This window comes from Dasypus novemcinctus, chromosome 3 (genome assembly GCF_030445035.2).
Source record: "Dasypus novemcinctus isolate mDasNov1 chromosome 3, mDasNov1.1.hap2, whole genome shotgun sequence".
Taxonomy (NCBI): Eukaryota; Metazoa; Chordata; class Mammalia; order Cingulata; family Dasypodidae; genus Dasypus; species Dasypus novemcinctus.
In genome coordinates, this window is record NC_080675.1 from 84,536,933 (window position 1) to 84,553,482 (window position 16,550).

The following is a 16,550-nucleotide window of genomic DNA, read 5'->3' on the forward strand; positions in this document are numbered from 1 at the left end:
AGTTGGTACTACACTTTAGGATACAATGCTGTGGAGACTATCCTTGACAGACAAAGATCGTGCCTTATTAATCTTCCCATCTCACACAATACCTAAAGTCCAGTATCCAACAAAGCAGATGCTCAATAACTATTTATTGAAATACTGACTGAATTAAAATACTACCTACATAATATTTTTAACTTCCCAACATCCTGAATGAGAAAACAAATGTAAAATTTAATACAATTTGTTATCAGCACGAGAGGAATACAGAAACAAATTGGATGAATCACAATACCTAAGAAAGTAAGATCCACCCAAAGAACATAAAAAGAATAAAGAATTCGATCAGGCAATACAGAATATGGATGAAAGAAATATGCTGTTACTTTGGTGGGTGTTGCAGATTGTCATCTATCCAAATTAGATGAAAAAAATGGCATAAAGATACAATGTGTATTCAGGGGACACCAATCCAGGGTAATACTCAGTTATCATAGCAGTTCATGTTGCCAGTCAATGGCCTAAGTAGAATCAACATGGAAGCATCTGATCCTATACCTTAGTCCCACATCTTCCAATAAGAAGTATACCTTATGAGGCTGAAACTGCCCATCAATAACCTCTATTCACTTGAGATAACAATCTGGTTTGCCTTGGATAGCAGCATCAGTTTGACTGAGATGATAATTCTGCTTCCTTTAAGAGATAAATAAGTTCCCAATACCTAGTTTCAAATTAGAAAACTATGTGAGGTGAAGCAAATCCACAGTAGTAATATATTTGATTTATGTTTAGAAATCATCTGTTTAAGATTAATACTTAAAAAGTATCTGCAATGCTTGAGAGAATTTGGCATATAATTATACATGGTAAAGGGTTTTGTTTTTGGAGAAAGACTTCATTTGTTCACTAAACTAGCTCAGCCACTTCCTCATCAAGTTACTTAATATCTGTTCTTCAGTTTTCTCATCTTGAAAATAGAAATAATAATACCTACCTCATAAAGATATCCTAAGGAGTAAATGATTTGATACTGTAAAGTGCTTAAAAACACTGATTGGCATAGAGCAAGCTATTATTGCTATTATTACTATTGAGAATCTGGGAGATTAATTTTGTGATTCTACTTTAAATGAAAATTACAGAAGTGGTTTTTTTTTTTTTGAGAGTTTAAGAAAATCTAATTTGTAAGTATTCAGAATGTTAATGGACTTTAGAGTAATTATAAATTATTATAAATTTAATTTACTTTAAGAATTGTTTAACTATATGGGCACATTTTGCTTGTTAGATTTATAAGTTTGCCTGGTCTGGTATTTGAAATGCTTAGAAAAGAAAATATAATATTGAATTTATAAGTGCAATTTAAAATGTTTAAGACACCTTAAACTAGGTTTGTTAAATAGGGCTTATTAGGAGAATTTAGTCTATTTAATCTGTGTTAATGGATCAAAAAAAAAGTAAAGGAGCTTGTGTTTATTTTACCAGATTTATAAATAATATAGCAAAAGTTATAGTTTAACTTAAAGGTGTAAAGAAAACTAGGTTTAAATACATACTACTTAAGTTGCTAATTAATTTAAAACTCAACTGTACATAGATTTCTGTGAATAACAATTACCATCAAAATTCTCCTACGTGGACAATTCATCAAATGCTTATAACCTTTTAGAGATTTTATTTAACTTCAACAAGACACTGTATTATGGACCTCAATGAAGTGGGAAGGGTCATGTTCTCTGATCTCAAGGAGCTTACCACCAGGTTCAGTATTTTACAACAGGGCACTACCTACATTTTGGGCAGGGCAATTTTCTGTTTGACAATGGTTTACACACTGTAGAACCCTAGCTCCCCTAGTCCCTGTTATTAAATGCCAGCAGCAGCCCTGATAATTGTGACAACAAAAATACCCTTACACTTTTCCAAATGCCCCCTTCGGGGAACATACCCCCATTTAAGAACCACAGAAATTCCAGTTATCCCCAAACATCTCAATATTTAAGTAGCAATTACTGATTATTTCATTAAATTGGCTAACCACAATCTATTTATTTATTTTCCCACAATTTATATAGTTTGTAATTTTCCTTAAAACAATTCAGCATGTCATGTAGTATTTATTTGTGTATACAAAAACAGGAGTGTGTATTAACTTTAATTACATCCCAGGAACAAGTAGTTACCAAAAGTGGGAATATAAACTCAAGGATAGATTAGACAGCATTTGATCAAATGCCAATATTACATCCCACTAGTGTATGAAAAAGATATAAGAATCCAGTGAGTTAGACAGTTTATTCTCTTTTGAGAATGGCATTTACACCTCATTCCAAAACAGTACTGTAGTAGCTGCTGACTCCAAGCACTTCCTGTTTTCTAATTTTGACAAATAGCAACATTAGTTAATATTTTCTAAGTAGTTACTATGTGCCAAGAACTTTCAAGACATTTTACATACATTAACCCATTTTAATTCTCAAAAAACTTCTATGAGGCAGATACTATTTCATCCCCATTTTAAAGATGAGAAAACTAAGCCAGAGAATTAAAGCAACTTGTAGAACTTTACCTGCTGATAAATATTGTCTTATTTGCCATTAGTGAACCTTTCATGAAAGTCACTGAGCCTACAAAGCAGGTTTATCTTTAGCCTTCTTGCTATTAAATGTTAGGTATATGTTACAGAATCCAGTCGGAGACTTGTGGTCTTTGAAAGCTTTTTAAAATCTTTTACTAGAATTCATAAAGATAGTCTAAATTTAAATATATACTAACTTTACAGGTGATTTTACAGCTCATCTGCTATAAAAAAGCTGGTTTTGGCATTCATAAACATTACCACTATTTTTTTCTTGTAGTACACCATTCATTTTGTTAACAAGGAATTTCAAAATTCCTATTTTTACCTACCACGATATGAAACAAGCTCCTTATTCTGATTACATAATACAAACATATCATCCTCCAAAGTAATAAAATTGAGATACTGATCAAAAACCTAGAAATAAAAGAAAATGTTTATAAATCAATTAAAAATAGTCACATTTGCAAATCAAATCCACAATGATACCACTTCGTACCCACCAGAATGGCTACTATTAAAAACATAGAAGATAACAAGTGTTGGCAAAGATGTGAAGGAAACCTAGTAAATGTAAATGTAGGACTCTAAAATAGTACAGTCCATGTGGAAAAGTGTGGCAGCTCCTCAAAAGTTTAGTACAGAATTACCATATGACCCAGCAATTTTGCTTCTCATTATATAGCCAGAACAACTGAAAGCAGAGACATAAAAAGATATTTGTATACCAACATTCATAGCATCATTATTCATATTAGCTAAAAGGTGGAAGCAACCCAAGTGTCCAACAACAGATGAATGAACAAAACATGGTGTGTGAATGTGTGTGGTGTATACACACACACACATACATACATACATACAATGGAATATTATTCAGTCATAAAAAGCAATGAAGTTCTAATACATATTACAACAGATTACAAGATAGATAAACCCTGAAGACATCATGTTGAGTAAAATAAGGCAGATGCAAAAGGACAGACATTGTATGAGTCACTTATCCGAAATAACCAGAATATGAAAATTCAGAGAAAAAGTAGGCTGGCGGAAGGGGAATGGGGAATTTATGCTTAATGTACAGAGTTTCTCTTTGGAATGTGGAAAAGTTTTGGCAACAGATGGTGGTCATGGAAGCACAACATTGTGAATGCAATTAATACCATTGAATTGTATCTTGAAAGTGGTTAAAATGGGAAACTTTATGTTTTATATGTTACCAAAATAAAAATACAAAAACCTAAAAAATATATATACATACACACAAACATATGTATGTGATATAGTCATGTTCAAAGTAAATTTAAGGTAATGGATGTGGGTCAATCAACTGGGCTCCCAACTACCATATAGGAGGTCAAGGGTTCGATGACCAGGGCCTCCTGGTGAGGGCAAGCTGGCCCACGTGTGGTGCTGGCCCATGCAAGAATGCAGTCCCATGCAGGAGAGTCGCCCTTTGTGGGAATGCTGCCTCATGCGGGAGTGCCAGCCAATGCAGAGAGCTGGTGCAGCAAGATGACGCAACAGAAACAGACACAGAGGAGAGACAATAAGATGTAGAATAGGGGAGCTGAGGTGGCAAAAGAGAGTAATCGCCTCTCTCCACTCCAGAAGGTCCCACGATCGGTTCCCAGAACCGTCTAATGAGAATACAAGCAGACACAGAAGAACACACAGCAAATGGACACAGACAGCAGACAATGGGGGGAAAGAGGGGAGAAATAAATAAAATAAATCTAAAACAAAAAACAAAACAAAAAGAAAACAAAGTGATTCAATCTACCAAGTAAAAATGGAAATAAATTATACATTCAATTACTAAAAAATGGTGCTATTGAGTAGGTTACCTAACTGAGCAAGAATGAATGATAATATTATAAAGGAATTAAAACAAACCTTGAAGCAATAAATAGCACAGATGAGACTAATACTTTCAGAAAACTATTCAAACAGATAATAAAACTTTAAATACTGAATGTGATGGGAACAGATATCAATTCTGAAGAAAAACCAAAATTTTAATTGTTTATATCCATTGTAATCATATTTTGAATATCACAGTAACCTGTTCTGCCAGTAAAGTGGGTAAAGTTACACTACTTTTTAGTAATGTACAAATCAGAAAAGAAAACTATTTAAAATACATTTAAATTTAAGCAAATTGAAAACTGTTTCTATTATTTTCAGTAAAATTAATACCAACTGTGGAAGAGCAAGAACATAAAGACAAGAACCTCAAAAACCAATCAGCAGTAGTAGTGGACTATGTAAGTATAAAAATTAAAAATCTATTAGTAAGAAAAATATATATTACTAATCATGCATTTACTTTAATGCATGATTGATTAGTCTTTTATTTGCCCTAATAGTTTCCTAGAACTTTCATTTATGTCTTGTCCAAACTCAAGATGCACAGGGCACAAAAGGGCTAATTTTAATTACAGTTATATTATATTCATGTCATATTTATGAAATATATTTATAATTTTGTATTACACATACATTTAGAATTTTATAAATTATATTTATTTATAAGTGAAGGTGAAGCTGACTAAAAAGTCACATGAAATATACCTGTTAGTCTGCTGTGAATTACTTTTTCCTTAAAATATACAAAATAGCCTCTTTGAATTCTCTCTCTCCAAAAGAAAGGAAAAAATCTAAAGATAGTATGGTGACTATAGAGGTAACAGACAAACCAATGTCAACTCATTTTGAAGGGCAATTTATGGTAACATAACTGTCAAACTATTTCTATGTTGAGCCAAAAAGATTATACAAACTCTAGCTCAAAGCAAAAACTGATTCTGATTTTCTTCTATCAAATTCATTGAGTTACAGTTCTTTACTTTGGTTTATTTTGCTATTATTTCAAGTTGAGGATAATTTACATGACCAGAACTCTTTTCGAAAGTACTGAGTCTAAACATATCTTAGGTCATTCTGCTCATTTGTAAATTAGACACCTATGTCAATTAACAGGTTTCAGAAAACTGTTAAAGTTTAGAATATTAACAAATGTCATTGTCTAAGAAAGGCTCTTACCTTGGCTACTTGTGTTACTGCACTAGCTGCTAATGCAGCATTTGCAATATCTTCCAGTTTACTTCTTGAAATAGCAGATATAAAATTTAAATAATATGATTCATAAAGTTGATTTCGAAGATCCTATAAATACAATAAATGTATCATTCTTCAGATAGTATAAAAGAATGACAGCAAATAAAAATGTTTTAGATAATATAATAGCAAGGTTTTAGAGGATAAGATACATATTTAAAAAACAGGAAAGTAAATGACAAAAGTAGCTTAAAAGAACAAAGTTATGAAATACAGGTTATCTGTTTACTAAATATAACAAATATATGTTAATAATTAGTTATGAAATTCTAATTATATTATCAACAAAATCTCATTAGGTATATTATTGCTCAAGACTGTTTTGAAATAGTGTATCTATATTTTTCTTAAAAAGATCCATATGGGGAAGCAGATGTGGCTCAAGCAACTGGACTCCCGTCTACCATATGGGAAGTCCAGGGTTCGATACTCAGAGCCTCCTGGTGAAGGCAAGCTGGTCCTTGTGGTGAGCTGGCCCACGTGGAGTGCTGGCCCGTGTGGGGTGCTGCCCCATGCAGGAGTGCTGGCCGACACAGAGAGCAGATGCAGCAAGATGACACAACAAAAAGAGACACAGAGGAGAGACAAGAGACACAGCAGACCAGGATGCTGAGATGGCGCAAGAGAATGATTGCCTCTCTCCCACTCCAGAAGGCTCCAGGATCAGTTCCCTGAGCCACCTAATGAGAATACAAGCAGACACAGAAGAACACACAGCAAATGGACACAGAGAGCAGACAATGGAGGGAAGGGAGTAATAAATAAATAAATAAATCTTAAAACAAAAAAAGATCCATCTGGTAAAATGCTTGCTTGTTTGCACAGTTTGGCAGCCTCTATCTTCTACTGCTCTGGTCATGTGATGACACAACAGCAAAAACAAAATACTTCCTTCACTGTACAGACATGTTACATAATTCAGAAATTACTAATTCCAAAAGTATTTCTAATATGTCATCCAAAATTAGTAGAATTTACCACAATAAATGACCTGGTTATACAAATTCTTACATTGAATTTGCTTATCTTCCTCTTTTTTTTGAGTTACCGAGGACCAGGACCTTGTATATGGGAAGCCAGTGCTCAACCACTGAGCCACAAAGGCTCTCCTGAGTTGTTTTTGTCATTTTTTATGTTGTTGTTTTTTTAGGAGGCACCAGGAACCGAACCTGGAATCTCCCATGTGGGAAGTAGGTGCTCAACTGCTTGAGCCACATCTGCTCCCCCTACTTACCTTCTTAACTCTAGGCAAACAGTTATCTAAATAACTATAATAACTCAAATCTAAGATTTTAACTAAGGAAGAATTAATGCTGCTGAATAAATTTTATGACACACCATTAATTTTAAGATGCATCTGGAATTCAGAGATGTTAAAATGTGAAAAACCAAGAAGTTAGCATGAGGAAGGTGGGTGAGCAAGACAGTATGTACAGTGGAGGTGTGGGATAGACTAGAAAGACAGAGTGAGAGACAGGTAGGGAAGAGAGAGGGAGAGCTATAGAAATAAACACAGATTTAAAAGTGTGTATATATTTTCACATACATCTATTTCCTAGCTCTGTTCATAGAGAGCTTAGGAATCATAACATCTTACTAGCAATGTGTACAAATAATTTTCAAACCCTGGTTTCTAAATACCATTCACTACAAAAAGTAACCAGGGTTCCTTAGAAAAATGACTGGTTCATGGGTGGGTAAGAGAAAATACAGGATGATATTGGAAAATAAGTTTATTGTGCTACAAAGTAAAGAAGTAGTCAGAAAATGATGGCAACATTTCAAAAAGACAGAAAACAGCCTGATCCTACTCTTGCTAGGTCAATCTGAGAGAATCTGAGTATCAGAATAATGTTAGTGATGGATTATGTCTCACTAAAGAGAACAGGAATCTATAAGTCCACAACGACATAAATAAATGATGAATAACTCAATAAATGGAGAAAAAAGAAATTAAAATGCCAACAATAAATATAGAAAAAATAATGAAATGAGAAAAATCAGCATATGGTAATCTTCACAGTAATTACTCAGGCAAGAAACATTAATCAGTATTAATTGTTACTACAGTGGTCCAAGTAGGATAAGGAAGAAGATATTTTCACAGTTTCAAAATACCTCCCCATGAAATACTAATTACTTATAAAGGGAAAAAGAAATTTTAAGTGTAGAAACCTAGCAGATACCATCCAAACAAGTTAAAACCACCAGTGATGGGACAAATTGACATGGTGTGTCGTTTCAGTGAAAAGAGCAGAGCATCACTTCTGCTAAAAACATATAGTATGAAAGTAATCATAAGAAACCATCAAACAAACACAAATTGATGGACCTTCTACAAAATAACTCTTCAGAATGATAATGTCATAAAAGTGAAAGAATGACTCAGGAACTCTTCTGAATTGAAGGGGATGGAAGAGATAGGACAACTAACTGCACTGCCTAATCCTGAATTGGATCCTTTTCCTACGAACACTGGAACAGTTGGCAAAACTTGAAAGGGGTTTTTGGGTGAAGGATATATGGAAGGTCTCTGTGCTGCTATTGGATTTAAAAGAAAAAAATGTTACTAAAGATAAAGAGGAACATTTTATAATGATAAAAGGGCTGACTGGTCAGGAAGATACAATAAAAACGCATAAAAACATATACGTACCAAATAACACAGCACCAAAATACACGAAGCAAAAACTGACAGAAATGAAGGAAGAAATAGACTATTAACTAATAATAGATGGTAATTGATTACCCCATTTTCAATAACAGAGAATGAGAAAGAATATCAATCAGGAAATAGAAAACTTGAACAACACTATAAATCAACTAGATGTAACAATAGGGGACTATATACATATATATATATATATATTTCTCAAGAGCACATGGACTATTCTATACTCCAAGACAGATCTAAGAAAAAAAACCCCTAAATATATTTAAGGGATTAAAATGATACAAAGTATATTCTCCAAGCACAATGGAATAAAATTAAAACTCACTAAAAACTATAAGCAAGACAGTTCCATTCATCTGCCCCATGGAATCTAAGTCCCTAGTAATTAGAAAGAGAGTGGGCATTATCATCCTAAAATCCTCAAGACTGAGGAATGAACAAACACAAGGGAGGAATGTGACTATGGACTAAAGTAGACTTAATATTCTAGCAATGGAGGAACCTGTAACATTGATATAATGGCAGTGGTCACCAGAGATTCTGAGGGGAGGGAGAGGGAAGAATAGGTGTAATATGGGGCATTTTTGGGACACTGGCACTCTTCTACATGACACTGCAATGACAGATACAACCCATTACACATTTTGTCAAAATCTGTAAAAATGTGTGGTGCAAAGTATAAGCTATAATGTAAACTATTGACCATGGTTAGTAGCAATCTTCAAATAGTGTTCCCCAATTGTAATAAATGGACGGTACTAATGAAAGATGTGGTTAATGGAGAAAAGTGTGGAAGGGGGATGGGGTAGAGTATATGGAAATCCCCTATATGTTCAATGTAACATTTATATAATCTAAAGCTTCTTTAAAAATAAAATAAAATAACTTAATAAGAGAAGGAATATGGAAACTCACAAATATGTGTTAAGTTAAACAAGACATGCCTAAATAACAAATGGGTCAAAGAAAAAAATCACAAAGGAAATTAGAAACTATTTAAAAATGATTATGAAGCCACAATAACCCAAAATGTATGGAATGCAGATAAGATAGTGCTTAGAGAACAATTTACAGCTGTAAATTCCTGGAATAAAAAGAACAAACTGAACCTAAAGCAAACAGAAAGAAGAAAATAAGGAAGAATAGAGAAGAAAATAATGAAATAGAGAATAGGAAAACGGGAAAATTAAACAAAAAGTTGGTTCTTTGGGAGAAGAAAATAAACAAAATTGCCATGTCTGGCTAGAAAGACCAAGAAATTCAGAGAGAGGACTCAAATTATTTTTGAAACAGAAATGAAAGAGTGGATATATCTACTGACTCTACAATAGGAAAACTGTATGTCAATAAATTAGACAACAGATGAAACGGACAAATTCTTAGAAAGACAGAAACTACCAAAACTTATTCAAGAAAAAATAGAAAATCTGAATAGTCATATTACAAGTAAAGAAATTCAATCAGTAATAATTAGAAAAGAAACGAAGAAAAAACTATGCACAAAGAAAACTCATTCTATGAGGTCAGCTTTAACTTTACACCAAAACATACAAAGGTATCACAAGAAAACTGTAGTCCAGTATCTCTTATAAATATAGACATAAAATTCCTGAATGAAATATTAGCAAATCAAGCCCATAAACATAAAAAAAGAATTATACATCATGACCAAATGGGATTTATCCCAGGAATGCAAAGGTTGTTTTAGTATGTGAAAATCAACTAACGTAATACACCATATGAATAGAATATACAACAGAAACCACATGATCATCTTGATAGATGCAGAAAAGGTTATTTGACAAAATGCAATACATTTTCATGATCAAAACATTCAAAAAAGGAGAAATGGAATGGAACTTCCTCAATCAGATAAAGGGCATCTATGAAAACTGATTGCTAACATTGAAAAGAAAAAAAAGATGTTCCTCTTCCCTCTAAGGTCAGGAATAAGACAGGGGTGGCTGCTCTCACCACTTCTATTCAACATTGTACTGGAAGTTTTAGTCCATTAAATAAAAATAATCAAGATTGGAAAGGAAGAAGTATAACTATCAATATTTGCAGATGACAAGGTCTTATATATAGGAAATCTTAAAGAATCCATTAGAAAACTATTAGAACTAATATACAAGTTCAGCAAGGATTCAGGGATATAAGACAATCTACAAAATCCAATTTTATTTCTGTACAGTTGCAATGAATAATCCTGAAAATGAAATTAAGAAAAAAATTTCACGTAAAATAGCATCAAATGGGAAGCAGATGTGGCTCAAGTGTTTGGGTGCCTGTCTACCACATGGGAAGTCCTGGGTTCGGTTCCCAGGGCCTCCTAAAGAAAATGAGCAAGACAGTGAGCTGACACAGTAAGATGATGCAACAGATGATGCAACAAGGAGACACAATGAAGAAACACAATGGGAGACACAACAAACAGGAAGGAGATATGGGTCAAGTAACTGGGCACCTCTCTCCCACATGGGAGGTACCAGGTTCCATTCCCAGTGTCTCCGAAAAAGAAGACAAGCAGACAAAGAGGGCACATAGTGAATGAATACAAAAGGCAGACAACATGCACAAACAATGGGGAAGGGTGGGATAAACAAATATATCTTAAAAAAAAAAAAAAGAAATAGGACCAGAACAGTCCATTTCCTCTTTCTTTCTTCCTTGAACATATATATAGTATCTATAGCTGCAGCTGCAACCTTGCATCCATGAAGCAACACACAGACAATGAAAACCAACAAACTAAAGACAGCGGATGAAAAAAGATAGAAAGAACCTGGGTCTCTGATGACATTATAGAGCTACTGCACCAGCTTGGACCTCCTATACTCAGACTTCTATTATTTTAGAAAAATAAAATGCTATTTTTAAGCAGCTATTAGGTTATCTGTTTTTCCTAGTCAGGTTTAGTCTTAACTGATATAATGCTCCCTCAGTCACAAATTTTAAAAAATTTAAAACTACTTAAATTTGAAGATAGACTGAAAAAATCAAAGTGGGAAAGCGGGTAAGGTAATTTCTGATTCTTTCTCGCAGTACTGGGGACCAGGGATTGAACCTGGGACCTTGCATGTGGGAAGCCGGTGCTCAGCCCCTGAGCCACATTGACTTCCCTGAATTGGTTTTTTGTTTGTTTTGCTTGTTTTTTGTTTTTTTCAGGAGGTATCAGGAACCAAAACTGTACCTCTCATGTGGGAGGTGGGCGATCAACTGCTTGAGCCATATCTGCTCCCCAATTTCTGATTTTTAACAACACTGGACATCTTAAGATTTTCTAAAAAAAAACTGTTTCATATTCAAGAACCTGGAAAAATAAGAAGCCTCAATACCTGGCACATTCTGTCAATATTTTCTTCAGTTGGCATTACAAAGTACACTGCAGGAACATCTGGAATAGGATCTCGATCAGAGTGCAAAAGCCTACAAGACAAAACATACTTTCTTTTTTTCACTTATCTGAAAAGAGTTTAAAACAGTATTTCTCAAACTGGAAGTTCACCAGCTCAAGGACAGTGACCAGAGCTCTTAAAAGCCTTTGTTACAATTAATTACAGTTAATTAATCCAGATATCTTCCTTATATCATATTAATATTTATTACTAAGATCCTAATATTTCTTAGTCTTCATCTATTCCACTCCACTTGTCTTATTCTTAAATACCTTTTATGGTCAGATATATTCTTTCACCAACATTATCCTTGAATGAGAGTTAAAGTACATTCAAAATCAATTTTATTCCCATTTTTAATAGAAATATCAGAGGAGGTGGATAATACAGCTTTCAAAGAGGGAAAACAGACTTTCTTGGAATGAAAAAAAGTAACCATATATGAAATTGAACTTATGTTCTTAAATGAACAATATATGCATGCTTCCTTGAAACCTAGACATAATTTATTTTTATGTATTCATAAGAGACTATGCAAGAGATCATCTAGGATCATCTAAGGATCTCATAGATGAGATCACATGATATTTTTCTCTTTTTATAATTCAGGGAACATTTTCATAAATATATCTCGATATAAAATCATAAAAGTCTTCATTCTTCATGGTAAGACTTTTACCATGTTTTTATCAGAAATACGACTAAAATTCTTTTCTATAATATTTACCTCTCTCCAAGCATTCTTTTATAATCAAGAAGAGAGTGAAAGAGGCACACGTTGTCAGTGGACCTGTACTTAAGATCTTCTTTCCATTTGTTTGGATGCTGCTACTGACAACAAAGGATTTATAATGTGATGGTACTCATGGGTTGTTGTCCTCTTATGCTGGCTGTCCAGATACCTACAGGGCTACAATCACCATTTCATCTTCTGGAAACATGTAATTATTATTTCCTACAAATAAGCCTAACCAGCTTTCAGAGCATAAAGTAACCAATGCAGTAATCCCCAGCAAATAGGGAAGAGCGGTCAGAGGTATGCTGCACAGAGTTCACAATAGTAACTGTGTAATCTTTCCATGTTCTGGTGGCAACAGCAACAGTAGGCAGAGAGGTTCCATGCCTCTAAAACTGGCCAACCATTCTGTTACCTCTTAAGGAAGTACCAAGGTAGACCTCACTTCTCCTCTTAGTCATTATTACTGAGCTATTATTATGGTTCAGTAGACAAACAGAATAGAATTAGTGGTCAAGCAATCTGGCCACAGCTCTGCTGTTAACTAGTTATATAATCTTGGGACAATCACGCTCACTAAAGATTGTCTTTTCATTAGTAAAAGAAAGGAGTTAAACAGTATGGTGTCAACAACAATCTATGCTTATTAAAAACCATTTCTTCCAAGGATGGCATTTCATTAAACTTCAGTACAGTCCATACGAATTAACAGGTGATATCAACAGCAAATTTGTTTTAAGTCTGGCATAAAATGAAAGCCAAAAACCTGTCAAATACTATTTTTCACTGAATCTAAGGTACAATCAATTTTAAAAACATACTACTCTAAATACCACTGAGGAAGAAAAATACCACCAAACTATGATATGCCATCAAATGTAAGACAGATCCTAATTTCAGAAATGTAAATAAGTAAATCTTGGAAATGATGCAATATAACATTCTATTAGTTGTAAACAAATATTCATTATAAAATTGAATTTAAGTTGATCACACCAACTTCTGATATGTTGCACATTGAAAATCAGATACAGCCCTTTCCAAATGTTCTACTAGGCAATTCTACTTCCTCTAAGTGTTGTATAAAGTAATACAATTCATTTGTTTTATTTTTACCAAACATATCAGAAGCAATACAATTAAAACAAACTCAATAAGGATAGCTTCCTGTGGTGATTACTTTAACACTCATTACTTCAGTTACTTGTATTTTTCATATTATAGATAAACTAATTTAGAAATTCATTTTAAAAAGTGTATTTAAATTAAAGGAATATAAATTACTTTAGAGTCGGAGGGAATCTTACAATTATCAGTTCTTTTCATGTACATAGAGAACAAACCAATTCTGTAGCAAAAGACACAGAGAGAAAATTTAAATTCTGAAGTCATAAGGTCTTTAGACTGACAATTACTTTTAACTTTGGAAATAAAGGGATGAATAAAAGAAGATATGGGGAAAATGCTGTTTTATACAAGTATTGTAACCTAACACTACGTTTCTCTATAAATATCCCTTAATCATTTGGTTTCAGAGTGGCCAAATAAATCTTTAATAATATAACCTAAAATAAATGTCATTATTAAAATTGTATTCAAACTCACAGATGCAGAGTGATTCCCATGTCTCTCAGTTCCTTCACTGATAGCAGAGGAGAAATTATATCTTGGCCAAATCGGTCATAAATGAGCACCTATTTAAAAACAACCATGTGTTCTTAAAATATCATTATCAGTAAACAGCCAATAGGAAAGGCACATTAATGCAATGCTGAAGTAAATTGTATTTTAATAAATCACATATACTGAATTCTTATCCTTATCTGAATATTTTCCATCATTATTTACCAAAATGTACGTCCATGCAGCAATACGTTCTTAAAAACCATTACTACTTAGCTAAAGTAAATCAATAATTACAGAAGTATCTTCTTATAAAATACTCTATTTCTAGGTTAAAAAAAAAAAAAACTAGACTATAAAATCTTCATCTTAAACTATAATTAAGGACTTTGAACGTATAGCAAACTGAGATGCATTCCCCCAACTTCTTTTCCTGTTCACATGCATCCTTTCCAAAAACAGAGTAAAAAATATCTACCTTCAAAACTAGTAAGTTAAAAGCTCCATAACTGTAAAGAAAATTTAGTAATTAGAACATCTCAGATTAATACTTCCTTTAAAAGGTCCACAGAGCATGTGCAAGTCTTATTCTATCAAATTCATACCTCAGATTCTAAAAGGATTAAAACTGACACCTTTGAGGAAGCCTAAGGATGTCAATAGGATCTTCTAACTTGAAATTAGTTTTAGAGTTAAGGAAAACAAAAGAGACTGTTCAACTTAATAAGGGTTTTTCACAACTACCTCAATAATTCTTTATGGAATAAGAAAATGCTAATCCGAGAAGATGTCATAAGGATATGATTTTCTTGAATGCCAAGATTTCCTTTAAAGCTAAAAATCTTTCTGCTTGAGTTTTGAGAGGTTAGATGTTGCATCTCTCAAAATTCTTGCCCCTTTAAATCGCTGTATTATGAGTCCTGTGATATAAATGTAATGAGGTGGGAAAGTATCTGGCACAAATCCATACCCAAGAAATTCTTAAGCTATTTAATTTGAAGGTTCAATATAGACCTTTAGAAACAAACAAACAAGTACAGTTTGGGGAAATAAGACACCCACAAAGATACAGGAGTAAGGAAAAATTAGGGAGCCTCTGAAACATAAATTATGAATTTGATATAGATATAATAACTTTAATCACCTTCAGAATGAACACACAGGGCTTATAAGAAACCATGACAGTTTTCAAAACATCCCAAATTCTAAACAACTTGATTTGGTCTTATTTCTTATGAAGAGAGAAATGTATAATTATTGTAAGCAAATAAAGAATAGGAATTTGCAAAGATTCTCTAGGATCTCTCAAAAGAATGTCTATGAATGGCTTTGTGGTCTGACCAACTCTGAGCAAACTTGCAAAATCCAAAGTCTGGATATGTAAAGCTAAAGACTGAGGCATCAACAAAGTAAGGAGCCAGCAGTGTGACGCCATTCAAGAAAAGAGGTGGCTCCCTTAAATGAACATTACTATCTCATCACCTACCTCACTCTACGAAATGTTTATCAAAAATATTCATATGCCATTCCATGAATATATTCATATATATGCCAAATAATAATATGCCATGTTAACTAAAAATAAAATATTCATGAATTATAAAGTACGCTACTATGTTAACCAGAAATTCCCCCCAACTACCACCAATAAGGGTTGAGAAAAAGAAAATATTTCCCATTAAAATAAACTTCTCTCTTACCTTCCATACTGGTTCTCCAGTGCTGTTTTTAACATGAGGCACATTGAAATTCAACATACGCTTCAAAGCCACTGAAAATTAAAATTATCAGATATTACCACTGTTTTTTAGGATTTCATTTCTTTCACATTTCTTATTTACAATAAGAAAATGTGCAAGTCAACTCTAATAAAGCTGACTAATCAAATGATTGGATGTGTAGAGCTAGGGGTCAGACCTTGAAAACCCCTCTGTAAACAGCTAACTGGCATTTGCTTGGGAGATTTTCTAAATTATAACAGCTATTTGCTCCCAGATGATAGTACGATAAAGGTTCAGGAAGAATCTTATCTAAAGTGACATCATCAACATGGCAACATTATACATCTCTGAAAAAACTTCCCCAGAGATCTGAAGAATAAAAGGACAAATCCTACTTGCCTAGAAATCATGAGGAGGGTAGAAACTGGAGAAGGACTCCACAAATGTTGAATCAAACAAAAAAGGAAAATATCAGGTAGGAAATTTCCATCCTGGACATGCAGTTCACTCCTTCTACCTCACACAAGTTACGTGCAACTTGGAAACTGCTCAGAGGCAGCAGCCTGGATCCCTTATATCTCCCACCAGGGACAGTAACAACAGAACCCTACACATATCCTGGCACAGGAACCCAAATCCGAAGAGACCCAGGGTAGATTACAAGTTGACGAGAAGTGCTGTATACAAAAAGGCCACCAGGAGGGGGAAA

The 16,550-nt window shown here is 33.6% G+C and overlaps 1 protein-coding gene across 3 annotated transcripts in view; it reads right to left on the bottom strand.

Moving 5' to 3' along the window:
- Positions 1-16,550, bottom strand: part of SCFD1 (sec1 family domain containing 1) — a 135,342-nt gene that overhangs the window by 94,458 nt on the left and 24,334 nt on the right. For all 3 annotated transcript variants that reach the window (XM_071213999.1, XM_058293621.2, XM_058293622.2), the window contains exons 2-6: positions 15,821-15,891; positions 14,103-14,191; positions 11,702-11,792; positions 5,615-5,737; positions 2,899-2,986 (exon numbers count right to left, since the gene is read on the bottom strand). In XM_071213999.1, coding sequence (XP_071070100.1) covers positions 2,899-2,986; positions 5,615-5,737; positions 11,702-11,792; positions 14,103-14,191; positions 15,821-15,891 — 462 coding nt within the window. The remainder of the gene's footprint in view (positions 1-2,898; positions 2,987-5,614; positions 5,738-11,701; positions 11,793-14,102; positions 14,192-15,820; positions 15,892-16,550) is intronic.